The sequence below is a fragment of the Podarcis raffonei genome, chromosome 3, assembly GCF_027172205.1.
Source record: "Podarcis raffonei isolate rPodRaf1 chromosome 3, rPodRaf1.pri, whole genome shotgun sequence".
Taxonomy (NCBI): domain Eukaryota; kingdom Metazoa; phylum Chordata; class Lepidosauria; order Squamata; family Lacertidae; genus Podarcis; species Podarcis raffonei.
In genome coordinates, this window is record NC_070604.1 from 81,945,830 (window position 1) to 81,973,609 (window position 27,780).

Below are 27,780 nucleotides of genomic sequence, written 5' to 3' on the forward strand. Positions count from 1 at the left end.
ACTGTAGAAGTGAAACAATCTGTGCTGAGTTGAAAACCCACAGTGCATATAAAGCAGTTTTATTTGTCCCTGTTTTTGCAATTTTTCTTTGTATATCTGCTTCAGTAGGTTTTGGAAAAGCCAGCAAGCACTCTAAATGGATAATGCATTTTTTGTTGTTGTTGTTCTTTCCGATAACATAAACTGCAGTTGTGGATGTAAATGCCAACGAAGAATTCTAGCATGGATCACTTGCAAGTCAATAAGAAGGCAATTCCTACACAAAGACTGTCCAAAGGAAAGATGGTGGGGAGAGTCTTAATGCTGGAAATAGTTATGCTGCTCAGCACAAACAATGAATTTTTTTATTTTCCCTCCTTTATCAATGCATTTTTGTCTCAGCTCAACCTGGTGAAAACCCTGTAAAAGGCTGAAGTTCTTCAGAACTTTTAATGTTTTGTTCCTAAGAACTTTTTAATGTTGTGACTTAGATGCAACCTGTATTTGTACCACCACTGTGGGAGGGTAGCTTTATATGTGTCCCTCCCTCCAGCCCCATAAAGATTTGACTGCTGCCACCTGTGGCTGAACTCGGGTACTGCAGCAAAACTAAGGAAGCACACTTTGCTGCGGTGTTTGCATTTCCACCCTTAATTGCTCTTGTGTGATCAGAGGAGCTGGAAATTGAATTGGAAACCTCAAGAGCTTCCAGAGCGATAAGACAGTCAGGGATGTGTAGGTTATCATTGTCAGCTCTGCATGCTTAATTAGAAGTTGAGGAGAAGATTATCTCTTACTCCACCAGAGTGTCAAAAACCATCATTGGAAATGAAATTGATCACAAAGAGCATGCAGAAAACAGGGGTTGTGAACCATAACTAAAACCTGTTTATCTGGAGCAACCACTGGAAAGGGAAAGGAAGGGAAAAGCCATGGCTGGCACTTCTCAAGCAGAACTTTGCAATAAGCGGTGAAATAATTAGTTATAAGCCACTACCTTGCATAAAAGCCTGTAAACTGCATCTAACCAGCAAAGGGGGGTTTGCCCCATTTTAATTTTTAACTGATCTTGCTTATTTCCTTCCCCAGTCTTTATTATCAGGATGACATGAGGAGAGGGTTTGGTTCTGAATGGCTAGTTTATAACAGTTCTAAGCCACATGCCCAGTCTAGAGATATGCATAAAGAAACACTACCCTGATATTTTATGAGAGGGTGGTAACAACAAACTTTTATAAAATAAATAAATATTTGGACCTTTACAGGCATCTCCTTTTGGAAGTGCAAATTCTGTTCTACGTAAAGCACTCTTTTTCAGTCTTGTGCTCTCTTGATTCTATTGGACTCTTAACTCCCATAAGCCCCAGTCAAAATGGCTAATGGCCAGGGATAATACGAGCTGTACTTACTGCACTACAAAGTTGGGGAAGGCTGTCATAGAGGATTATCAAGAACACGAACAGTTCGTAGCTGCTAAGTTGTGCGCATAACTGTAGCCAGGACTGCATATGTCATTAGGAAGTAACTCCAAATTGACCCGTTTCTATTAGGACGGCTGGTGGATTATAATACTGGTGAGTTGGAAGAAAGGAAACAAACAAACCATTCCTATCCTTCTGCTCTGGCTATTCCAATTTAGACTGGTCTACTAGAGCATTCCCAACTTCATTATAAACTGCTTAAAATGTCCTGAATTGAACAGCCTGCATGAGTGTGGCAGAGGCAAATATTAAATCATCAGCTGAAGTTTGTACATGATTAAAGGAGTGTCCCCTAAGCTCCAGCAAGGATCTTATCCTGCTGTATAAACTCAAGCTTGCAGATGCTTCTGGTTATGTTAGTTTTGATAATGAACCCATTTGCAATTTCACCCCCCAGCTGTTGATTTAGTCCAGTAGCTTTGCATCAGATAACTTACTGAAATGGAGCTAAGTGACAGGCGGGGGTGACGGTGGCGGGAAGGCGGGAAGCAAATTGAAATGTTTATGATATGAATGGGAGAGAATTGTGGGTTGGGTGGCTTACGAAAAGCATATCTAATTAAAGCCATTAATGTGCAGGATGCTAGAACGGAATTGCCCAAGGAATTTTTATTGAAATTTTAGTACAACTTTTATCTATGGCAGATCTGTGTTCACTGCTATAGCATCTGCAGGGAATTCATATTTTACTGAAGTTCAGTAGCATGATTTAAACATAGGAAAACTTCCTTGTAGTAAACTTCCTTGCTGTTCAGTGTGATATCTAAATAGTTACCAGTTCCATTCCTAACGTTACTGATTTGTGTTGATTGGCTGATGACCTTGTTTCCCCCTTTTAAAAATGTTACTGTAGATCAGATCAAATATTATTTTGAAAACAAAAGTTTGATGACGTTAAAAGCTGCTTTTGGCCTTTGTTGTCAATCCCATATCCTTTACATTTTCATATGGTTTTCTATATAGATTAATTTACATGACTCCTAACTGTTAGAAAAGACTACAGCAAAAATCTTTCCCAAGGTCTTTTCACTTTCTCTTAGTCAGTGATGAGAGTTACTTTCTCTGCCCCTTTTGAGATGCAAGAAGAGGATTCCTCCCTTGCCTTTGTTCAGCTGGAAATCCTGAAGTGTTAATAATTTTGGTCTTAAATCAACATGAAAGTCTAAGTGATATCATTTCCCCCCAGATGATTTACTCTCCCCTTTTGGATACATGCCTCCATGTTCTGTGGAAATGCTACTGCTTCCTGAACTAAATACCTAACCCAGCATAGGTCACATAATGGGATGAGAAATGATTTTGAGGTAAGCAGCATTAATGGCATCTGCTTTAATAGCTGTTGGCATACTGGATGCCTTGACTTTGAACGTGTTGGCAGCATTTTTCATTATTTATGCCAATAATTCATCAGAAATGTTCTGGTTTCTCTCAGGACTGTGTTGTATCTTATGTAGCCCTACCATCCGTTGTGGGCAGCGCAGCGTACTACCTGGTTACTAGGATTTAAGCTGATCTCGTTCATTAACCTTAGCAGGGCTAAATTGGCTTCAGTACAAATATTTTGGTTTTAACTGGTCTGAGGATTGGGCTGGGCTGTAAGAAATTTGGCTGCTATCCAGTGTGGGGATAAACATGGATTAGTAAAGCCAACATATTATATATTCCGTTATTGATGAACTCATACAGGCATCCTGATCCCCTTCCTACCCTTCATCAGAGTTCAGTTAATTACTTTGTGTGCAGTTGAACAAATTGCTGTAGATGTAAGATACTTTGCCAATTTATGTAATTTTAAACTATGTGACACAGTGCATTGTTTAGTATACAAAGTTGGGGGTACTACTTTTATCCGTGAGTTGATTAGAAAACTTAAATTGTCTAGTGAGATTGTGTTGCTTTTTTGTAAGCAAGGGTGTAGAATGAATGAATGAATGACTGTGACTTGGAAGAATGACATATTTTCTAAAAATAAATTCTGCATGCCAGGGTATATATGTGTGTGTGTTTATGTTTGCTGCCAAATATTAAACAGTTAAACACATTGATTGTGACTATTTACATAGTGCAGAACATGGGCTGCAGTTTTGTCCCCACTTATACTGGTTTGCAACACAGTTTTATGCACACTTATTTGCCAGTGAGACCGATTGAACTCAGTGAGACTGATATTTGTTGTAAGTCATGAGACTGGAGTTTACACATGTTTACTGAAGTTCACGAGTCATGCCAGGCAAATACTAAAACAATTGACATTAGATTATAGCTTAAAATAAAAGTGGAATGTTCTTGTCTTTCCTTTCAAATCTGCCTTGGCATTCTTTGAAATGTCAAGTGATAGACTACAGAAAGCGGGAAGTAAAAGGTAAGTTTTATATGAGGGCATACTAAATTTTCTTTGTTAGCTTTTACTTGTTCTCTATAGAAACAGTAAAAGGGTGACTAAATATGATCATGTGTAATAACTCTGTTGTCCAAGTTAGGGGTGGGTGACACCGCTTTGTGATGGTTCCGGTCCAACTTAGATGGTCATTTCCAGAGGGTGATGCTTGGGGATTGTTCTTTGACCCATGGAGCCTTCCATGTGGGGTTCCTTGGGGTTCAGTTTTATCCCCTGTGCTTTGTAAGAGATACACAAAACTGCTGAGTGGAATTTTGGAGTACATGGTCAGCAATATGCTGTTGACACACACCTCTACTTTACATCTGCAGGTGCGGCAATGGATGTGCTGGACTGTTTTCTTGCCTCAGTAATGGACTGGATGAGAGCCCACAAACTCAAGCTCAATCCAGATAAGACTGAGGCCCTGTTAGTGGGTGGTTCCCTAGACCAGATGGCTGAGAGGTTACACTCCCTCTGAAGGAGCAGGTGCACAGCTGGAGAGTGCTACTGGATCAGTTGCTGTCACTTGAGGCTCAATTGGCCTCAGTGGCACAGCTTTGGCCACTTGAGCCTCAAGGGAAAGCAACTGATCCAGAACCTTTGACCTTCTATCAGCTTTGGCTGGTGGCCCATCTGTGCCCCTGTCTGGGTAGGGACAGCCTAACTACTGTTGTCTATGCTCTGGTAACCTCTAGTTTTTGTTGTTTAGTCGTTTAGTCGTGTCCGACTCTTCATGACCCCATGGACCAGAGCACACCAGGCCCTCCTGTCTTCCACTGCCTCCCTTGGTCAAACTCATGCTGGTAGCTTCGACAACACTGTCCAACCATCTTGTCCTCTGTCGTCCCCTTCTCCTTGTGCCCTCCATCTTTCCCAACATCAGGGTCTTTCCCAGGGAGTCTTCTCTTCTCATGAGGTGGCCAAAGTATTGGAGCCTCAGCTTCACGATCTGTCCTTCCAGTGAGCACTCAGGACTGATTTCCTTAACAATGGCGAGGTTTGATCTTCTTGCAGTCCATGGGACTCTCAAGAGTCTCCTCCAGCACCATAATTCAAAAGTATCAATTCTTCGGCGATCAGCCTTCTTTATGGTCCAGCTTTCACTTCTATACATCACTACTGGGAAAACCATAGCTTTAACTATACGGACCTTTGTTGGCAAGGTGATGTCTCTACTTTTTAGGATGCTGTGTAGGTTTGAACCTCTAGGTTAGATTTCTGCAATGCAGTATATGTAGGGCTGTCTCTGAACATAGTTCAGAAGATTCAGCTACTGCACAATTTGGCAACCAGGTTGCTCACCAGGGCATATTACATGTTTGAGCATATTACACCAGTCTTGGCCTGACTGCTCTGGCTGCCAGTTAGTTTCCAGGTCCAGTTCAAAGTGCTGGTTTTGACCTATAAAGCCTTAAATGGCCCAGGACCACTATACTTTAAGGACCACCTCTCTGCATATGAAGCAGCTCAAACCTTGTGATAATCATCTAAGGTGCTTCTTCATTTCCTGCTCCACGAGAGGTCTGGAAGGTGGTAACACAAGAAAAGGTATTTTCTGTGGTGGCTCCCTATTTCTAGAATGCTCTCCCCAGGAAGGCTTGCCTGCTGCCTTCATTGCATATCTTTAGGTGCCAAGCAAAACTTTTCTCTTTAATCAGGTCTTTGGCTGATCAACAACTCCATGTCTCTTTGAATGTATTTGTGGGAGGAGGGTTATTGGTTTGGGGGTTATTAGTTTGTTTTTCTTCTTTTGTTTTTATTATGTATTTTGTGTTCTCATTTTGTATTTTTATGTTGTGCACTGCCCTGTGGTGTTTGGATAAAGGATGGTATACAAATTCAACAAAATAAATAAATTAAGTAAGTAAGTAAGTAAGTAAGTAAATAAATAAGTAAGTAAGTAAATGCGGGGCAGGCATTGGGAGGGGAAAAAGAAGGACCAGATGTAAAAATAAAATGAGATGTAAAGTGTTTGTTGCAGCTAGAGCTCTGCTTTGCTTTCTCTAATATCACAATACCCTTCTCAGTCTGATTCTAAAAATCTCTGCTTTATAAAACCAAGAGGGGAAAAATATAAGTATTTTAATGGAATGTGAAGGCTTTCTTACTTGACACAGTGCTCAAGTGAAGGTTGCAGAGTGCATTTTTATTGGCCATAGGAGGAAGGTGGCTGGCTTTGCTTACAGACAAAGGCTTGCTTTGGAAAAGCCATAAAAGCAGTAGCAGCAGTGCAGAAAATATATTTTGTGAGCAGTGATGTTGAAATTCTAGTTCAACTTTTTAAAGGGACCCTTCAGAACAGCATGGGACTTAGCATCAGGGACTGCAGGGGGCTAGCTAACCAGAAAGGTCAAAATTAGTAGAGGACCTCCCCTGTTCCTGTCCCATAGTATTCTGTGATAACTTCATGAAGCAGTTTAGATTACAACTTAGCCAGTACCACTGGAGAAGTGCTGACGATTAACAGCACACATTCATTGACTGTGTTCTGTCATTCTCCTTGGATTCTGATTCAGAAAATATTTAGTGAAAGGCTTATTAAGAGGAATCAATGTATCTCACCACGTTTTAGATGTCAACTCTTATTTTTTCATGAAAGATTTCCAGAGTCCAAAAAAAAATAATGATTACAATAAATGATGTCTAACTAAAGCAGCTTTTTCCACAAGCAGTGTTCCATTTACAGTGGATTTTGAACTGAAAATGTTTTGTGACAGTGGACTGTCATGGGGATGAATGTAATATATTTCAGCAGCCTCAGCATATAAATCATCTGGTGCAAGAAAGTCATGACAGTCTCAGTGTGCATCTTTGTGTTCAATAGTGAATTAAGTTTTGACATGATTCTGTGTTCCTACCTGAGTTCTCCCTCATATAGCTTTCCTTTGCTGCCTCTGTCTTGAGCGATGATAAGCCAGGACTTTGACTGTGCATGTTGTGTTGTATCATGTTCTCCCCCTGCCCCCCAGTTAAATTAGTTTCTTTATGTGGAAGTCAGCAAAGCAGGTCTTTTCTTCTACAGACCACTGTTTAGCAGACCCTAACTGACATTTTCCTTCCCATCCAACTTTCCCATTGCTTCTTCTTTGGGGACATCCAAAGAACAGTTTCCCTTCTATCGTCCCTTCCTCCTAATCTGCATATTATTGAAATAAAGAATGTTTTCATCGATGCAAAACTTAAGTACCAGCAACTGGAGATGCAATAGTTTCATTCCAAATATCTGAAGCATTTTTGAGAAGACACTCAAAAAGTGTACATAATTTATTTAAATATTTATAAAATTGAATCACAGAATTGTAGGGTTGGAAGGGCCTCTGAGGGTCATTGAGTTCAACCCCCTCCTATACAGAAATCTCAACAAAGAAGCAGAGAATTGTATATTTATAGACTTAATGGCCTTTGCAATATAAAATCAATTTGTTTGCACGCTTGCTGACTTGTCGTCCTAGACTAATTTTTGATGCAGTCAGTCCCTTGAGTATTTCTTACAATACTGAAAAGATCTGTTGAACTGGCAGTTAAATTTGGGCCTGGGTTTATCCTTAGGCATTGCATCATTGTCTCGAGCCTTGCAACTTGCTATTATTTGAGAGGCAGCAGACTCCTCTGAACTAAATATTCTTGTAGCTGATACTGTCCTGAGGCTTTCCTTGAAGAGTTAGCTACATTGCAACTAAATATTTTTGGAAGTCCTTTTAAAATTGGTACGTGAAATGCAACATGCCTCTCTGTTAGGGTGAGACTCTGTCTAGTCCAAAAATAAGTGTGTACTAGGTGGAGCGTCTCTAGTCTCTGCCACGGCTGATCTCCTTAGTGAAGGGATAGTGTGGACCCCGAAAAGGATGAGGAACAAATGAGTTGCAGTTTTCTCTTTTTTATTTTACATTTTCTCAGGCAAACTATTTTTTAAATTAAAAAAAATACTCGAAATAAATAATGCGCACACATAGAGCGATTACATGTTCCAATTCTTTTGCGAGTGTTGCTTTTTCAATTTCCTTTTCGGAAAAACATGATAGATTGACAGCAGAACAACAAAAAAGCACACTAAGCTTCTATTGTACAGTAATATCTCATATTTCTTGAGCAACAGCTGAATGAGTATCCAGCTCTGTTAAAACTGTAAAGCTATACCCTGTAATGTTCTATTTTAAAAGTCTGCCTAAGTGTCATCCCCTCTGACCACAGACAATCACCCTGTAAAGAATGTGCACATTTTCACTATTTCATCTGGTAGATTCCTTTAGAAGCAGCTCAGGGTGTGTCCAAGGAATAGAGTGTTAACCACAGACTGATTCGCATACTACATTTTCAGAAGCCATCCTGTCTTACAGGGGTATCTTGTCTCGTTTTTCTCCCAGAGTTCTGGGGGGGGGGGAAGGAACTACTACCTTTCTGCTATAACTCAAGCACTGCAAATGAGCTCTATTTTCTCCCAAATTATCCTGAGTTGCTGTGTCATAAATGGTTAAAGTGCGACTGGGATGTGAGGGTGGCGGGTGGGAGAGCAGCCACATAGGAAAGTCTTATGAAGCTTACTAATTGCATCTCAAATGAGTTTACATCGTTAAGCGGGTCTGCCCACTGCTGCCACATCTTCCTTTCCCCCATCTTACCATGCTCCCATTCAACAGCGTGTTGGTGACCAAGAGATGCCAGGCACTCTCATTTGTTTCTCTCTTCATACCTTTCAGTTATGTTTATCTAAAGGTAAAGGTAAAGGACTGACAGTTAAGTCCAGTCGTGAATGACTCTGGGGTTGCAGCGCTCATCTCGCTTTACTGGCTGAGGGAGCTGGCGTTTGTCCGCAGACAGTTTTTCCGGGTCATGTGGCCAGCATGACTAAGCCACTTCTGGTGAACCAGAGCAGCACACGGAAACACTGTTTACCTTCCCGCCGGAGTGGTACCTATTTATCTACTTGCACTTTGATGTGCTTTTGAACTGCTAGGTGGGCAGGAGCAGGGACCGAGCAACGGGAGCTTGCCCGTCCCAGGGATTTGAACAGCCAATCTTTCGCTCGGCAAGCCCTAGGCTCTGTGGTTTAGACCACAGCACCACCCACGTCCCTTTATGTTTAGCTACCATATAGTTAATGCTTTGTTTAGTTCATTGACGTCCCATCTTTCTTCCATCATGCAACTCAAGGTGGCATACAGATGGTTACCAGGTGGGCTCCCATCCAATCACTGATAGACCCAGAACTCCTTACCTTCTTCTTGCTCAACACAGCTTCCCCCCTTTCCCACCTTGTGACCTGCAAAAAAACTACTCTGGAGGGTTAGTGAAAACCCCAGACTCTTTTAGCCAGTATCAAGTATACCTATTAGCACTGCTAGGCCCCTTAGATTCTACATTTCTGGCTTCCAACAGCATGCTTATTTATTTACTTGTCAGATTTTAGGACCACCTGTCAGCGGGATGGTTTTCTTGACAAAATAGATGCCAATTTAAAATAAATAAAGAAACAAGGCATTAAAATAATAAATGAAAGCACAAGCAGCAACCAAAACAAAGAGGCTCAATCCCCCAAAGCCAGGAAGATCAGGAATGTTTATGCCTCTCTCTAATCTGGCCAGCTCCAGATTTTGCTGAAGTCTGGGCAGGTTTCCCTTGGTGGTCCACCATCACAGACGAGCACCCGACTTGCAGCAGTGCAAGCATTGCCTTTCCCCTTGCTCTTGCTTGAGTTTACATAGCCTGCTTCCCAGGGGCAATCTTGGGGAGAAAGTGTTGTGGCAACATCTGCTCCATCCTGATATTGCATCATTCCAAGAGGTGCAAGAGCAAAGAAAGAAAGTAGGGGAACCTTGACCACCTTGTATTTGCAGATAAGCTCCACCTCCAAAGTCATAGAATTCACCCAATTTCAAAAGATTAATCCAATCCTTGGGCATTCCTTCCAAATCCTGTGAAAATCACTGGCCAAATGTTTTAATCCAGCACTCAAGATTCATTCCCAGATATCTCCAGGTGGGGTTGGGGAAGACCTTGTCTGAAACTCGAAAGCACAGCTGCCCATCAGTGCAGACAGTGCTGATCTGGATGGACAAATAACCTGACTCTGTATAAGGCAGTCTCATCTGACTATGCAGTTGGATAGTTTGCTCCCCCGCCACAGCAATTGTTTTGCAAGAGAACTGCTAGGCTCTTGTATAGTAATGGGAGACCTAGCAAGGTGTTTCTTCCTTTTTGCCTCTCTCTTGTGCGCGTACACACACACACAGCCAATCTTAACCCGCCCCCCTGTACACACTTATACACAGGCATGCACATGCATTCTTTCTCTCTCAGTCACACACACTTCTCCGATCACAGGGAAGAGAGAGACTGGTGCTGTTTTTCTTCCAACTGCAGAGAGATCAGGTTGCAACATGTTAACGGGATCTGCAGTAGATGCGGAAATTTGGTGATGGATAAGGTGCTGTATGAAATAAGAAGTAACAGTTGGTTAAAAGCCTGAGGCAGTATCTTGAGACTTGAGGCAGCCTAGGAGGACTAGAATTCCCTAGCACTCAGGATTCCTGGGTTCCTCCTTAGAATACTCCACCCCCTGTGGATTTTAATGTTTTTTTCTTCCTTTACTTGTCATACTGTTGCACTTCCTGGCAACATGACTGCGGATCTGCGAGCAACATTTGAGCAAGCCTTCATTTTAACTGGACTGAAGAAAAGGATTGCACATTTTTTTATTCAGGTTATAATGTAAAAGTGCAGATGATGGACTGGAGACCCATGTAAGTGGATATGATTTTGTTTACTCAGTCAGTGAATCAAAGGGTTTGGTTCCTCCTTTTAGCTCCGCCAACATCTCTCAGCATATACCTTTTACAGATATGATTAAAATGTTCTTGGTTTTGCTCTTCGCTTGACACTGGCATGTTAGGAGTGCTAAAACTGTGCAGCCTTGTTATTGAATGGCTGGCTGAATAATGCATGCAAGTGACAAGCTTGAATCTATACTGTTCCTTATCTTTTTAGTACAGAATCTGCAATATGCTTGGATGGATCAAAAGCAGCCAGATGTAATACTCAGATTTATTGTAAATGATTGTTAAAATTATTGTTGTTTATCTGATGTAGCTAATTTTTAATAGTTTCCTCTTCAACTGACATAAGACACTTTTGCAGACAGAGAATGTCTCGGTTCTCCTAGATAAGCAGGCACCTTTAAAAACTGAGACAGGTTTCTGTTTTATATTTGCTGTATGACTGTGGTACAAACCAGCATAAAGTAAAAGGGTTTCCTCTTTTTCCTAGCAAAAGACCTGGCTAGATCCAGGTTATTGTGTCATATAACTGAGATTATTGACACAATGCATATTGAAACTAACCTGTTCAGAGGGAAGAAGGTTTTGGGAGTCTCTGTACACTTTTATACTAAACCTTTCTTTCAAGCATGGCCCTGATTGCAGTCAACTTGCATTTGCTCTTCGTTGCTTGGGAATAACTTCATACACCCAGAAGCAGCCATTATGCCGTCTACTACAGGATTCCCTCAGGACCAGTTTTCAGCCATGAATTGGGACGGAAGTTTAGTGCTAGATGGGTGGAGGTGATTATTCTGTGCAAATCTGAAGTAGGGAAAATATGACTCTTTTCATGTTTTGAGTCGCAAGGTGAATAAAAAATACCTGAATCAAGGACCCCAGAGTTTTCAACGGCCATAGTCTAGGAACATAGGAAGCCAAACCATTGGTTCATCTAGCTTAAGCACTGTCAACACTGACTGGCAGTGGTACTGCAGGGTTTCAGGGATCGAAATGAGATACTCTACCACTGAGCTATGGCCAATGTCTAGGACTCTTAGTGGCTTGGCAGGGGAAGAGAGTCTCATAATTTAATCTTGCAACCAAGAGCAGCACACATGTTCTTTGCCTGTACAGAAGGAAGAGGGGCGCCCTCCCATTGTTTTGCCTGCTAGAATGTCCTGTGCCAGACATGAGGGGGAAGAGGTGCAACTGTGTTTATGCTTAAATGGCATGCAGCAATTTCTCGTGTGAGGCATTCTTCACAGGGTTGGCCCAAACATATTTTTCAAGTCATAGTTAGGAAGCAGAGGTTTTTGAAGTCCATGGTAGGCCATTATTTATGTGGCACTTTCTTCTTGATGGGTCACAGGTTGTTCAGCTCTTCCCCAGGTTAAACACTCCCAGTTCCTTCATCCTGTCCTCATATGATCCCCATGCTAGACTGTTTTATCATTGTAGCTTTTGTGAGGGGTAGGGATGGACCAAACTGTCAATTCCAGTACTCTCAGTTTCTCATTTTTCCAATTGTAAATCCAGTTCCTCACATTTCTGCGGCAATTTGTGACACCCCCCCAAAAAAATCTCATTAAAATTAATCAGCATTTTAGTTTGATTCCCCCGCCCCCGGTAAACACATTTTTGTATGCAGTTTTGACTAATGTACATATTTCTGTGAGCTATTTAACTGAATATGATGACAATACTGCATTTTTAAAAAAGTTATTTTCACCAATATATTTATTTTATGTACACTTTCCTCGAATACATGCATTTTTATAAACATGGTCTGTCTGGAGAACTGCACCACAAAATTCAGTAAGTGTGAATTTTGAAGAAACCCTTTGTTGTGATTCACATATTGGTTTGAGAAATGTGAATTAGGTAGTTCTTCATTAAAATAACCTTCCCCCATCTCTAATGAGGGGTATGTCCTTGCTAAATCAGTGCCCAGAATTGGACAAGGTTGGTGATTTTTGGTCTGTTTTTTCACTAAAGCATTTCAAAATGTGAATCTAGACAAATAGTTCTTCCCAATGTATAACAGTTTCCGTTTCCACATGTTTAATGTTCTTTCTTTGTGCTCAGTTTTCTAGGACTGTATTGATGTCATTTAAATATTTAGCCTATCACCCAGAGAAGCATCTTCAACCTAAGATCCCCAGATGTTGTTGGGCTTCAACTCCTATCAGCCCCTGCAAGTCTAGCCAAAGGACAGAAATGATGGGGTTGTGGTTCAACAACATCAGGCAATCCAAGGTTGAAGAAGACTGCTCTAGATTGTTTGCCACTCCTCTCAGTATTTTGTCAACTGCAACATTCAGATCATTGCTGAAAATATTGGGCATCTCCAAAACTAACACTAATTAATGTGAGAAGTTGTTTTACAATGTAAAATTTACAGCATCCTTAGGGGGCACATCATGATGTTTTAGGATCTGTTTTGGCTGTGTATAACAACTTTTCCCCACATCGCATTTTGGTGCATCCAACTAACCATGCCACCACTGCCCTTCTCCCTTGTTCAGACTCCCCCCCCCCAATGTGGACTTTCTTTCATTCTCTTGTCTCTCTTTCCCGCTGATGTATTTATGTTGTTGCCACTGCTGCTAAATTTATCGTGCAAAAGATTACTGCACTCAATATAATTAGAGACTAATTAAAAATAATGTTCTCCAAATGGCCAGGCATACTAGTTTCATAGGGCAATCTTTGAGTCTGCACTTACACTTTTGAAATAACTTGGCTGGGTTTCAGCTTCACAACATGACTTAAAATAGCTTGGGCTCTCGCTGACCCCCCCCCTTTTACACACTTAAAATATCTGAGTATTAGCACAGTGAAATGCAATACAGTTTGCCTATACTGTAGTTTCAGCTGGCATTTCAGTTTGGCTTGGGGAAAAACACTGTTTAGTACATGCTTATCTAATTCTGCTTTTTCTTAAAATATCAGGTCCGGGGCCATGACAGAGCTGGGCATGCTGTGTCCAGTGAACATCTCATTAGAAGGCACTCAAGTCCATTTATTGTAAAGATCCCCTTTGTATCACACATTGCTACTGAGACAAGAACCCGGCCTTCATGGCTTTATTAAATTAGGCAAGACACTTAAACATCTATTTGTCTGTGTGGTTGAGGTGGTCCATGTTGAAACCCTCACTAAGGAAAAAATAGAAAAGAAAACACAGAATCTGGCTTTACAAAAGTTCAGTCCAGAGTTAACACAATAGTTCAATACCCTGGTCATAAGACCAAGGAACTGGTGATCAGTGCCTGGTAGGGTTTACTTTTCCAGTAAAAGGTTTGTTTGTGCAAGGGAGCGTATATGGTATCAGTTTTCATGTGATCTTGGCTAGATTTACTGGCATGACTCCTCTCATTATTGAGTAAAATTAAGCATAATCAGAGTTAGATCTCCATGTCATGGCAAAGGCATGAAACCTAGTAAAAGTCTGATCTTGTGGTCAACTCATATTATGTTATCAGAAAGTTCCAATGCCATTTACTTTTATACATCTTTAGTGGTTCTGAATAAGGAACAGAATGTTGCATCAACATATTTCAGTCTGACATCTCCACGTAGGCCTGGAAGAGCCTCCTGTCTGAAAGGCTGAAAACATACTGTCAGTTGGTATAGACACCAGTGAGTTTGATGAGCAAATGTCCTATTCAACAACAACAACAAAACATCAACAACAACAAGAGTTATACCCTGCCCCTCTGACTTCATACAAATAAATAATGCCAAAACAATATAATTTCTTTCTTCATCAGCTAAGGTAGCTGGACATATGTGCCATGTCAATAATGACATCCAGTCATTATTATTATTTTGTTCATCTGGTGCATTAGCACTGGTTTTCAATTCTTTAATTCCTTCTAGCCCCCAGCCTGATAATTTATTATTATTCATTTTACCGTTAGCATTTGAATAAATCTGCTTAGTGTTTGCGTTCTATTACAAAAAATATGAACAGACAAGTGAGAAATAGGGAGACCGACCACAATAACTTAAGATCCCAAATAGCAGGCTGCTATCTCTTCAGATCTGTTCTGTGCCATCTATAAATGGCCCCTAATGCTTCCTATTAAACTTCCAGGAAGCCTATTACATTTGCTATTAAAAGTAAAATGATTAGCTGCCAAGGGCACTGTTTCTGAGAGAGTGCGGAGCAATTTTTCTTAGCGAGCAGGAGTTTAGATACGTTGCTATTTTCAAAGTGTCTTTCAGAAAAGCACTGATTGAAATCAGCAAAAGTGCCAAACGGTAAAATGGTAGAGTCAAGGTGAGAGGATAGGGAAAGAAAAAAATCTGCAGTTTCCTCTAAAGAGTTTCGCATGTGGTGCTGTTCAGGTTCCAGAAGCTCTGAACTGATAAAAGCAGCCAGCAAGATAAGTCTCAGACTGATCAATACCTTGCAGATAGGATGAAGCTTTCGTTTTGATCTAAGGGTGTTTTTTTAAAAAAGATAAATAAGAAGAGTTATTTAATTTTGCTTGGCTCCTCCTGATACGCTCGGTTGCTTATGCTTTCATGGTCCCCCTTTTCTTCACACATTCTCGATCATTTCTACACCAGATGAAGTGGAACATACGAGAATATCCAGCAAAAAATACAACCGCCAAATATTAATTTCCCTGGATAAATGTACAGAAGTGGAAGGCTAGCAGGACTTGTTAGATCATCAAGTCTCCTTCAGTGCTTGCAATCTTGGTTGTTGGGCAACCATAAATATTGTGTGGAAACAATATTATTTCACCCAACGTGCCAGAGTGTTTGAGACTGGCCTTAGTGGAGAGAAGGCACGCTGGCACAGACTTGTCGTGTCCCAGCTGAGAAACAAAACCAAAACCCCAGGAGAAATTTCCAGAAGTTCCATAGAAACTTTTGGGGCAAGCTAAGGCCATAGATCACGAGGAGTCTCACGAGTCCATTCCTCCAGGTATGCACTTTGGGGATATTTCCTTCAAGGGCCTATACGTACTGGTGTGCAGTTCTGGGATTTCTTGTTTTCCTGTGATAAGTTCTCAGTGGAGTATTTATTATTGTTTATTTGATTTCTCACCCACACTTCAGCAAATGGTCCCAGGGTAGATTAGAGCAATACTAAAATACAAAATTAAAAGCTGATAAAACAATTTACAATCACAGGACTGGGATGGGTCCTAAACAGGTATATTTATTGTGTCAAAGGCTAGGATAAAGAGGTGACCTCCAACAATTCCACAGCTGAGGGGTTTTCCTGGGTTGCCACCCCCAAACCTTTGATGGCAGTGGAACTACCAAGAGGGCCCCAAGAGGTTCTGCAGGGAAGGAGGCAGTTTTCCAGATATTTGGGGCCCAAGATGTTTGAAAGCTGGGAAGATGATGTCCACACAGTATTGATGTTGCCTCTGATTACATCTGTGATTGCGAGCATGAAGGCAGAGCTTCATTTGTGTCTACATAATGGTGCTCCTCTCTTTTAATTAGACATTTACTTGTAAGACCTTCTCTCCCATTACAAAAAGCTTTATTTCAATTTATAAACCAAACAGCTGTTACTTCGGAAACAAAACTAAATGTCAAAATTTTGCTTAATTATCCAGCAGGCATCAAATCAATGGGTAGTATCCCCCATAATTGAAATTAATTAGCTTTTTACTAAAAGACCGAAAGGTAATGAGGGAAGAGTTGCAAATTATAAAAAGCTATGCAAATTCTGCCTGTTGGTATCTTTCACACCTCCATACAATTTACTGCTTTCGAGCAATGAATTACTCTTTTGAGCACAGCGTATTTAATTTCATGTCATTTTTCATTTCACTTGATTGAAAATAGAAGAGTGAGAGAAAAGGGTTTATTTAAATGATAGCACTAAAAGCTAACAACATCAATGTATTACAGACTCATAATCTCTCCCCCCACCCCCCAGTAATTTAGTTTGTGGCACGTTTAAGAAGGAAAAGAGGTGATGTTCCTAAATACACTAAACTAGTGGTCTCCAGATTTTGAAGACCCAGTGCTATGTTTGATAAACTTAGAAAACATGGGCACTAGCACAACACCCATTTTATAGCAAGGAAAACTGATGATGCTCAGAGAAATGCTCACATACTCCAAAACAGGAAAAACACAACACCACAACATAAAAACCCAAAACCAAAACCCACCCAAACAAACAAAAACATAGATTTAAAAAGATGGGAGTGGCAGGTGGCACAGGGGTGCCAAGAAAGTGTCTGTGGTGCTTTGGGGTCTACAGGTACCACATTAGGGACCCCTGCCCTTATTGTTTAAACAGTTGATCATGAAACCAAGTAGAGGGAAGGCAAATCTGTACTTAATTCAAAATGGTGTCCTTGAACTGATTGGAAACAGTGATCATACTGCTATCAAATTCAAAATACATTTAAGTGAGTAATGGTGAAGGTTGTTCAAAACAGTCACGTTTTAATTCAAATAAGGACATTTTACATCATAGTTTACTTCAAAATAATGAGGGGACTGGTGAAAATGTCCTTATTTGAAGTAAAATGTGACTGTGTTGGACAACCTTCACTTGTGTTGGAGAAAGGGAAGGAGGAATCGTTTGACCAGGAATTAATTTAAGGGAAAACGGTAGTGAGCTACTGGGAAGTTACAATCTTTGTTTCTCCCTAACCCTCCTGACTTTCGCTTTCCACTTCAGTCCCTTAAGATTAAGATTTTGGGTGTACCAGTTATGGGGAGAGAAATTAGACCAGGATCAGGTCGAGAAAAAAGGATCACTTTATGTTGCATCTTTAGCAGTCCCTTGAATTGTCCAGACATTACTTGAACTAATTCTTATGTAGGCTCAAGAGCCCATAGCTCGGTGACCTCAGTATTTGATATTCTGCCTTTTAAGAATATAAGAAAAGCTCTGCTGATATTAGACCAAAGGTCTATCTACTCCTGTTTCTCTCAGTGGCCAGCCAGATGCGTATAGAAGTGGTATTTAGTTGGTATTCAGAATCACGCTGCCTCTGATCCTGGTGGTGGTATACAGCCATTGTAACTAGTAGTAACTGATAGTCACCTTTGAGCTGTTTGGTTCAGTTATGCATGCCTTGATATGATATGACTCCTGAAAGACAGGATTCCAGTTTCTTCTTTATAGGAATATAAAATGCTGGCTTATACTGAGTTAGGGCATCTGGGACAGTATTGTCTAGACTTGCATACCTTCAAACATAGGAATGTCCTATTTATAAATAAATAAATAAATAAATAAAATTATAATTCTACCCCATCCATCTGACTGGGTTTCCCCAGCCACTCTGGGCAGCTTCCAACACATATAAAAACATAATTAAACATTAATCATTTAAAAACTTCCCTAGAAGGATTCCTTCAGATGTCTTGTAAAGGTTGTGTAGTTATTTATCTCCTTGGTTTAGGGGTTGCCTAACTCCATGCCTTCCAACATTTCTCCACTGAAAATAGGGACATCCTAAGGAAAAGCAGGATATTCTGGAAGCAAATCAGAAACCAGGAAGGCTTCTGTAAATCTGGGACTGTCCCTGGAAAATAGGGTCACTTGGAGGAGCTGCACTTGACTGGCAGCACTTCTCTAAGATTTCAGACTAAATTTTCTCCCAGCCCTAACTAAAGACACTGGGGAGTGAAACCGGGACCTGGTGATGGACATTCAACGCCAGTTATTTTAAGGGCAAATGAAAGGCACAGGAATATTTTATTCTGCTTGAAAAGAATGTGACAACAATCTGAATAGGGTCAGTGTAAACCAGAAGAGAGAGCGTGAGGCCACCCAGACTTTGCTGGACTGCAGCTCATATCATCCCTGCCCATTGACCATTCTGCCTGGGGCTGATGGGAGTTGGAGTCCAACAGCACCTGGAAAGCCAAAAGTTCCCCATCCCTTGTTTTAAATGTTTTATATAATACAGTAATTGCAACACATTGTTATTAAGAAATACTAGTAACTGCATAGTGTGGGGTCTGTAAGATATAACTATATTAAGCTGCTAAAAAAATTGGACAGAGTTTTAAATTGTAATTCAACGCAGAAGTCTGGCTTGCAGTGGTGGTCTTAAGTGCATTTTTAATGTGTGTAAATTAATGAAAGCCTCTTTCAAAATAAAGTGGCTCTCACAATTTGATTGGCTAAAATGCAGAGATATATATCTACTGTGCCTCGTTCCAGTTCCATGTAGTTTTTCTTTCGACAAGAACATTAAAGTATAAGAATTAGAGATGTAGCGTTGGGTCTGATTGTGCTCTTTTTTTGTTTCAGAGATCATGAGTTAGGTTAGAGGGATAAAGCAAAATCTTCCATGTGTGTGGCCAAGCTTTCTCATGGGAGGTAGTGGGAAAGCGCAATCAATCAATAAATCATTTTATTTGTGTGCCGCCTTTTCAAAGCTAAAACCATGCTCAAGGTAAGGTAAAGGTAAAGGGACCCCTGACCATTAGGTCCAGTCGTGGCCGACTCTGGGGTTGCGGCGCTCATCTCGCTTTACTGGCCGAGGGAGCCAGCGTACAGCTTCCGGGTCATGTGGCCAGCATGACTAAGCCGCTTCTGGTGAACCAGAGCAGCGCATGGAAACACTGTTTACCTTCCCGCCAGAGTGGTACCTATTTATCTACTTGCACTTTGATGTGCTTTCGAACTGCTAGATTGGCAGGAGCAGGGACCGAGCAACAGGAACTCACCCCATCGTGGGGATTCGAACCGCCGACCTTCTGATCAGCAAGTCCTAGGCTCAGTGGTGTAGACCACAGCGCCACCCGCGTCCCTATGCTCAAGGTACTTTTTGATGTTTTGCTTATTATTTTGTTATGTTTGCGTTATATAATTTTTTTATATGCTGCATGCTCAAGGTAGCTTGCAGCATATTAAAAAATTACATAACTGCAAACATAACAAAATAATAAGCAAAACATCAAAAAGTACATAACCAAATTGAGCAATTTCCACATAAGTCATGAGAGCTAAAATAAAGATACCAAAAATTAACAGCAACAACAGGAACAATTCCCCCCGTCAAAACATTCCAGCCCAATATTTTGTTCGGCAGACTCTGCTTTTGTAGCTGGAGTCAGTCAGGGTGAGACCAGGTGGGAAAAGGCCTGCAAGGCAGAGATCAAGTCTTCCAGAAGTTAAATACTTCATGAAGTCAAAACTGGGTGACTTTAAAACACGGGCTTCATGAGGGGGTTTCTTTTCTATTATTTCATTTCTGGCTTTTTATTGAGGACCAATAAGACTAATCATAAATGTGGACCCTGCAATCCATTCACTTAATATGACACTTTCCGTATCTCTGTGTTTTAAATACTGATATAATCGTTGTTATTCTAGAGAATGCATTTTAAAAGTAATTCTGTGTTCTGATGCAGAGTGTCCATAATCTGAAATCATGGAAGAATAGACTGAATTTCCACCTTTAATTTTAAATATCATAATTTTTTTGACAGCCCATAACTGTTGATAATGTCTGTTAATGTAGAGTGCTAACAGTGTTTATTAATTTCAGAGGTAATGGAATATAGCACTTTGCTGAATCCCCCCCCCCAAATGACAGGGGAGTATTTTACGAAGAAATCAGTATTTTTCAACATAAATTTAATTTATTTAATTAGCTTTGATTTGTTACTTAAATAAGTGCATTGCCACATCTCATGCTGTATTAACCATAACTATCTAGTTTTATTTTACTGAAAAGTAATAGTATTGCTTGATTCAAGCAGGGTATGACTGATAGATGTTTTGCTTTCAAAACCTATTTCATCAAGCTGTTTGATCTCAAAAGCATTTTTCAAATACAAGCTAGTAGGTGAGATCTGTGCTGGTGGAAAATCTTATGGATAAGACTGTCAATGTTTCATAAGAGGATCATCTATAATATGAAAGCTGCTTTCCATCATGTTGAATTTCAATGCGTGGGACTCAGATAGAACTATGTAAATAGGAATAGGCTTTATTCTTAAAATCTAGGAATTCTAGAAGTAGGAAGAAGTTTTGATAGGCTACTTTCTACCATAAAAATGAATGGTTACCATTGTGCACTTGGAGGCACTGCTACAGTGAGGTGGAATCCTGTCACCCCCCTCTGGCAATGAGTGGTCTACACTTCCCTGAAAGGAATCCAAATGAACAGGCACAACTAAAACACAAGGGTTTCCTCAAACTATATAAGTTCTCTTTTTACACAAATTCAGAAGCTTCAAGTTAGTTATATGAATGGACATTACCCTAGGCTAGTATAGTATAGCTTAATACAGGGTTATTCAGCCTTGGATCCCCACACGTTGTCAGACTACAACTCTCATCAACAAAGGATGATGGGAGTTGTAGTCCAACAATATTTGGGGATCCAAGGCTGAAGAACACTGATCTAGTATAGTACCAGTAGATCTCATCTTACGTGGGGTTAAGTGCCTGGCTATCATGCGTATAAACAACATTATGTAAAGCCAGAACACCCTATAAAACCTCAGCAAATCCCTCCAACCTCCTTCTGTGACTCTCCTACCTCCTCCGCAACTCTCTCTGGCATCTTCGGATCTCTCTCCAACCACCTCTAAAACTCTCTACAGCCTCCTCTGCTTTCTCTCCATACTTCATGCCTCTTCAGCCACACCCAAATGTTCCTCCAATGCCTGATGGCATTGCCAGTCATCCCCCCCGCTCTTGTTTAAAAGCAAGGATGCAAGTAGTTTCTTGATTTTATTTAGGACTCTAAAAACAAATCCTACAACCCACAATTTTCCATTAAAATGGTCATGTGAATGATGCTCCAAATCAACAGATTCACAGCAAGTCTGACATTTGTGTCTCAAATTAGAGGAACAACCCCACTGATTTCAGTATGTGCTTGTTTTGCAAAGCAGCCTCAACGTTTTTGAGATGGGGTCATAAGGCTCTATAACAGGACTATGAATTTGGCCTTGGCTTGGTGTACTAATTATGTAACAAGCATGGCGATGAATTGCTGAGCAATTTCAGTACCTCCAGCCGACTTAGGTTAGCAGGTACTGTTGGAGGCCAAAAGGCGAATGAGTTAAACCACCCAAGACGTAAAATAGAAATAGCTCTGAAAGGCACAGCTTGGATAGCTTTATTGTTGCTATGAAATTGAATACATGCATTAAAAAAAGAAGAACAACAAATGTCAAGTGTTTACTGGGCTTTTAGGAGACATATTTATAGATCCTCACAGACGCACCATGATGTATGCAGAAACTAAAATTATATCCAGATATGCTCAAGTCTGCTTTGGAATCATTAAATGCAAGCAATTCAGGGCTTGAAGAAATTTAGAGACTGAGGTGATTTTCATCTGAAGATTTGCTAGTCATTCATGATTCATAACTAGGGTTAACACAATACATAGAATCCTGAAGCTTCCCTTTCCTTGTTTGCTTAGATGGCCATCCTAAATTTACTTACTAGAGAGTAAACTTCATTGAACTCAACAGGGCTTATTTCTGTGTAGAGCTGCACAAGATACAACACTGAACCTGGAAGTGACCCAAAAACCTCACTAAATGCCTTATTAAAAGGCCAGAACAGGGATGGAATTGGGGTGGGGCAGGGCTTAATGTGCTGGGGTGTGTTTTTACATGCTCCGCTGACATGCTTAGGGGCCAGGAACCCATGAGCAAAATGGTTGTCGACTGTATACAAAGCAAATGGCAGGTTTTCATAAATACTATAGAGATATAAATATCAACCACTTTGTAGAAATCTTCTACTATGATACATCTGAAATTGGAGAGTAACATCTTTCTGAACCTCTTTGCCAAAAGTGGGAAGTGTGTAGCTGTCATTTTGCTACCTCCCTTTCTTGGTTTCTTACTTCAGAGAGAGAGAAAGAGAGAGAGAGAAATGTAGGACATACAGTTTACATTAATTTTCCAATTATTGGCCAATATGAATCCAGGTTCTTCTGTTTTAATGCCATCCCAAAGGTTAGCACTGTCAAAAAAGCATATCATTCTATAGTTTTGAAAAGGCCAGTTATCTTCCAACAATGTTTCTTTTTCACTAAGGAAAAATGTCAGCTATGGACCTTTTGGTTCAATAAATGCTTTAGGAAGATTAAATCACTAGTTAAGGAAGCTAAGCAACATAGGGCTAGAGTTTTCGACTGAAGTAACACGAGAGAAGGGATGGATCAAACAGCTTACTGAGTATATTACAATAGTAGTATATTGGCCTTGAATGTAGGTATGAATATGTGTTAATACTAGAATTTGACCGAGGTAAACAGAACTGCTGTCATTCCTGGAAAGTAATTGACAAACGAACATGATACAGTATAAAGGAAATGGTTTCAAATTCCTATGGGGACCTGTGTTTCATTTTACTGAACACCGCCCTTCCCCCCTTTAAGTAACTAAATTTAGGTCAAAATAGGAAATCAGAGAGCAGTACATTGAAAAATGGACAACTGAAATAATGTTTAGATAAAAGACATAAACAATGGAAGGTGGTAGTCAAGGATTAGGGATTCACTTGGAACACACAGAGTCAGATAAGCAAAGTGCCCAACTTTTGTTGTGTCCTTTGTCAAACTACCTAGTCTCTATATGAAGGCAGGTTGGCCAAAGATGGAGAAAATAGGTCAGGCAGCTGCCAGGCGCAATGCAAGCTTTTCTCTTATCCATCTTCTAGTCCAACTTCAGTGAATATGTTGAATATGCTGGAAAATGATAATAGGGACATCCTAAGGAAAAGCAGGACTTTCTGGGATCAAATCAGAAACCAGGATGGCATCTGTAAATCCGGGACGTCCCTGGATAATAGGGACACTTGGAGGACTTGCACTTGGCTGGCAGCATATGGTAGGATGTCCCTGTTTTCATTGGAGAAATGCTGGAGGGTATTGAGTTATCCGAACCCCAAGCCGTCAGAAGGCAATCCTGTATAGCTAAGTTGGTTTTATTTATTTTTTAAAAAAATAATTTTTATTAACAGGCCAATCACATCACATTATCCAAATCACATTAGTTCCAAATTATACAGCCAAATTTTAAATTTTGTTGGGGGTACCCATACATCAAGCTCCGAACGGGTCCAAACATCACTTATATTGCTGCTTTAATTAAACAGTTCTATCCAGTTCAATCCAGATAGTCCTTTATTACTTTCTTCTTCATCTTGTTGTTATCATATATTCCTTTCTTTGCGATGTCTGATAATCTTCACAAGTGGATTAGAGACAGACATCCTCTGTGTGGGTTTTGCACTCTCCAAAGATCATATCACTTAGGGACAGCCGCCATTCCACGCTTCCATAAAAAATTTATCTTCGGTCTGTCCTTTAATTTTCTCAGGCTTGCCAAGTATATCAGGAGGGCTCTGTCAGGTTAAGATCACATTCCAATCATCATTCACATTCCAATGATCCTGATTCTCCTCCCCCTTTCTTTCTTTCTCAGGCAAGCCTGTCTTAGTGAGACGCCATTTTAAGCTGCGTCATAAAATTTTCCTCCGTTCTTGTTGTTTACCAGTCATCTCTTTAACTATAATCCACTCCACACAGTTCTTGCATTCCTGCTTGTGTTTAGTAAAACGCAACGATCTTCTTTCTGGGGTGGAGGGTTAGTAATATCACATAATGCAAAGGAAAGAAAAGTTTTTTCCTCCACCCCCCCCTTCTTTTACATTCCAAACATACCAGTCTCTTAATGGTGGTTCATCACTTGATTTATTTATCCATCCGTCTCTCCGGTCACAGAGATCCATTAATCAGCAGACTTATCTCCCGAACGTTGCTTGATGTATGTGCTTTAGCTTCTTTCCAATCATATGTTTCCAATTATAATTCCAAGCTAAAGCGAACCAGCACGCGCTGATTGGAACCGGCGTCAGGAAGAGCCGACCTCATCGAGGGCTCGTGCCAAGTGACCGGCACCCCCTTCTCTCGAATCCGGGGGTGCGTTGTGGACACCGCTGGCAAGGCAGCCCCCCCATCTCCTTGGGGGAGTAGGAAGACTGCATACTTTCCATAGCAGCCTCTTAATTACCTCGTATGGGTCGGAGAGATGTTATTGTCGGCCATCTTCCAATGTACCACCTGGTGGCCCCCTAGCTAAGTTGGTTTTAATGTTTTATTATGTTTTTATATATGTTGGAAGCTGCCCAGAGTGGCTGGAGCAAGCCCATAAAATGTGTGGGGTATAAATAATAAAATTATCATTATGGAATGGGATGTCCCTATTTTCATCGGAGAAATGTCGGAAGGTATGGTTTCTGTGTTGTGAATGTTGCCAACCGGCTAACCTTATTTTGCATCATTTAGTTACCCTTGAAACAATTTGAACAGCATCTTCATGTATGTTTTTCATGGAACCATAGAATTGTAGTATGCCAACTCATGTCAGCCCTTCTTCTTGTATGAGAAGGGCTTCATGCCAGCCAGCCAACCAGGTGGTGGTGGTTTCTTCTATTTCTGACACACAGAATTCAGGCTGGTGAGAGGTCTGAGGACTGGGCCCTTTGAAGAATCCAAGGGCACTGCCATAGCCCACAAGGCCTTGTTTCAGGGCTTTCTGCTGGTTACAACTTCTCTCCAGTGGAATGTGAAGGGGGGGGGGACTGTGTGCCATCCCAATCTTCCCATTCATCCATCAACTTTGGGGGTTAAGATTGCTTTAATAGACAACAATGTATGCAGCTCATAGGGTAAAATGTATACAGCTTGTAGCATGAAATTATCAGGGTACTCATTTACTATTTTGTGATTAATTTTCTATAGCGCTTTTATAATTTATTTTGACTAAGATAACACTTTTTGAATAGTTTAGCAAGAATCTCAATTGATGTATATTCTGTAATTAGTGGTTAATGATATTGTAAGACAACCATTTATTATTAGTGTGGTGATATAATAGGAAGTGCACTATGTGAAAATGTTTAATATAAAGCTGACTTCATTTGGGATATCCAGATAATAATATCACTATAGAAAATGTGAGTATGGGGACAAGAAATTCTGTGGGATATTTAATATTTTTTCAATGATAAGTTCATTATAAAATGCTGCACATTGTATATAAAAATTGCAGCTTAATATTTCTACAGTTGGACTGCAGAAAACGTCTCTTTTTTAAATAGAAAGTGTGGCAAACCTTAGCTCTCAGTACCAAAACCAAAGTATAATTTATTTAACCTACCAAATTGCTAGTTTGTATGATTCTCCAACAGCTTTGCAAATAGCACCAAGGTGTTTGGGTCCCACATGTCAGGAAGTAGGCTGGATTTTTTATGAGGTGTTGGAAGTTTAAAATAGCTAGTGCTAGGCTTCTTATATGTTTGTTAATTTCACTTGGGCATTTAATAATGAGTATTAACATAATTATGATTGGCTGCTTACACCAAAATGCTCCACAGGTAATCACACTGCACCCAAAGACTTAGGAACGACAAACAGTTCTTTGTGAGCCAAAAGTGAATTTATGAAACTGAATTGTTTAACACAAATAGCTCTTTGTGAACCTTGTTAATTTGCTGATAGACTACAACATGACTTGTGTTCTAAACAGAAGAACTGTATGGAAAAAGAGGATTGTATGTAACATGGACCTTGCTTAACTATTTGCTGGTTTATACAAATAAATCTATTTGGATTATTCCCACTTCCATTCAAAACAACAGGGGAAGCGCCTCTTACGGGCAAAGTGAGACATTGCCCTACCAAAAGTCTGAACCCCCAGAAATCTTCAAAGCCTCTTCTTTTATGTAACTATTTGGTAAAATATTGATTTCCCTTTGGATTTCTTTCCTCTCCAGAGCTGCTCAGAAGTTGAACTTGTCATCCAAAAAAAAGAAACACCGGCCTTCTGCGTCTTCTGTTTCTGAATCTCACCTATTTGCTACCAAATTCAGCACCATTCTACAGACTTCCCCTCCACCTGCTCCACCATGTTTGCTGAGGGCAGTCAACAAAGTAAAAGACACTCCAGGACTGGGCAAGGTAAGGATTAACCCACAGCCAACATCTATTTTATTTTTCTTGTAATGGGAGAAAGCATATGTGCAAGCATATTTGTTGCAGCTACACCAATGTTTATTGTAACCAGAGCTTCTTTCTCTGACAGTCATTGCTGGTATGGAGTTCCAGCGCTACTTCTTCTTTTCCTGCCTATGTCAGCCATTTTGTGATCACACCCAGGACACTTTTATCAATATATACTTAAAAAAACAAAAAACAAAAAACACTGATTGTAACAAACATTTACAGTGCATACCACGTTCAACTGCTTACAAATAAGCAGTGCTTTTTTTCTGGGGGGACGCAGGGGTATGCATACCCCTAAACATTTTGTGAATTTTGTACTTTTGTCCATTTACTGTATTTATTTTTCCTGATTTGAACTATAAAATGGTGATTTTCTTGAGTCAAAATGACAGTACCCCTAAACATATTTTTAGGGGGGGGAAGCACTGCAAATAAGTCTCAGTGGAACATACTCCCAAGTATGTGTTCATAGGGTTGTAGCCTAAAGTTATGAAGAGAAAATGTTCATGTTTGTGTACAGTGCCCATACACACAAAACTGGGGGCCTTTGATTTATATATTTGTTTAGAAAATTTATAATTCGATTGATCAGTTTTCCAGACAACGTACAGATCAATTTATGTACAAACATGGCTAAAGTCCATAAACCAGTTAAAAGGAAATATACATAGAAGCATTATCATTAGGAACAAATATATAAGTCAATAACACTTTAAAACAAATTAAATTGTGTGTTTGAATAGGCTTGCTGAAACAGGAAAGTGTTCAGTTAGCATTTAGAAGAATATAGTTACACACCTGTCTAATGTCAAGAGACAGGAAAGGAACAACTCCTTACAAATGTGGAATTGTGTGGCACTTGTAAAAGTGCAAACTCCAAAAATTGCAGGGATTGAATAGGCATGTATGAAGGTGATTCCTTAAGTAAACCTGTGCCAAGCCATTAAGGGTATATTAAAAGGTTATACTGATTGTTAGAGTTGTTCAGCGGAGTCCTTAATCTGGCCCTTGTGTAGAAATGAATTATTTCTACTGCAAGAATGCACTTCAGAGCTTTACTGCGGAACAGGTACTAGTTACAATAAGATAGGTGTTACAAAATAACAAAGCAACACATTGCAAACAAGCAACGACGCTCAGTTATTTATACAGTTCAGTAAACTTTCCTCTCTCTGGTCCCAGAGGGAGATCCT

General features: G+C 40.2%; 1 protein-coding gene across 4 annotated transcripts in view; it reads left to right on the top strand.

Annotated features, from left to right (window-relative positions):
- KIF26B (kinesin family member 26B) overlaps positions 1–27,780 on the top strand; it is a 266,744-nt gene that overhangs the window by 145,002 nt on the left and 93,962 nt on the right. For 3 of the 4 annotated variants that reach the window (XM_053382705.1, XM_053382706.1, XM_053382707.1), the window contains one exon: positions 26,359–26,542. In XM_053382705.1, coding sequence (XP_053238680.1) covers positions 26,359–26,542 — 184 coding nt within the window. Of the gene's footprint in view, positions 1–10,166; positions 10,581–26,358; positions 26,543–27,780 lie in introns of those variants that run through there. The other variant, XM_053382708.1, reaches the window with a different exon arrangement.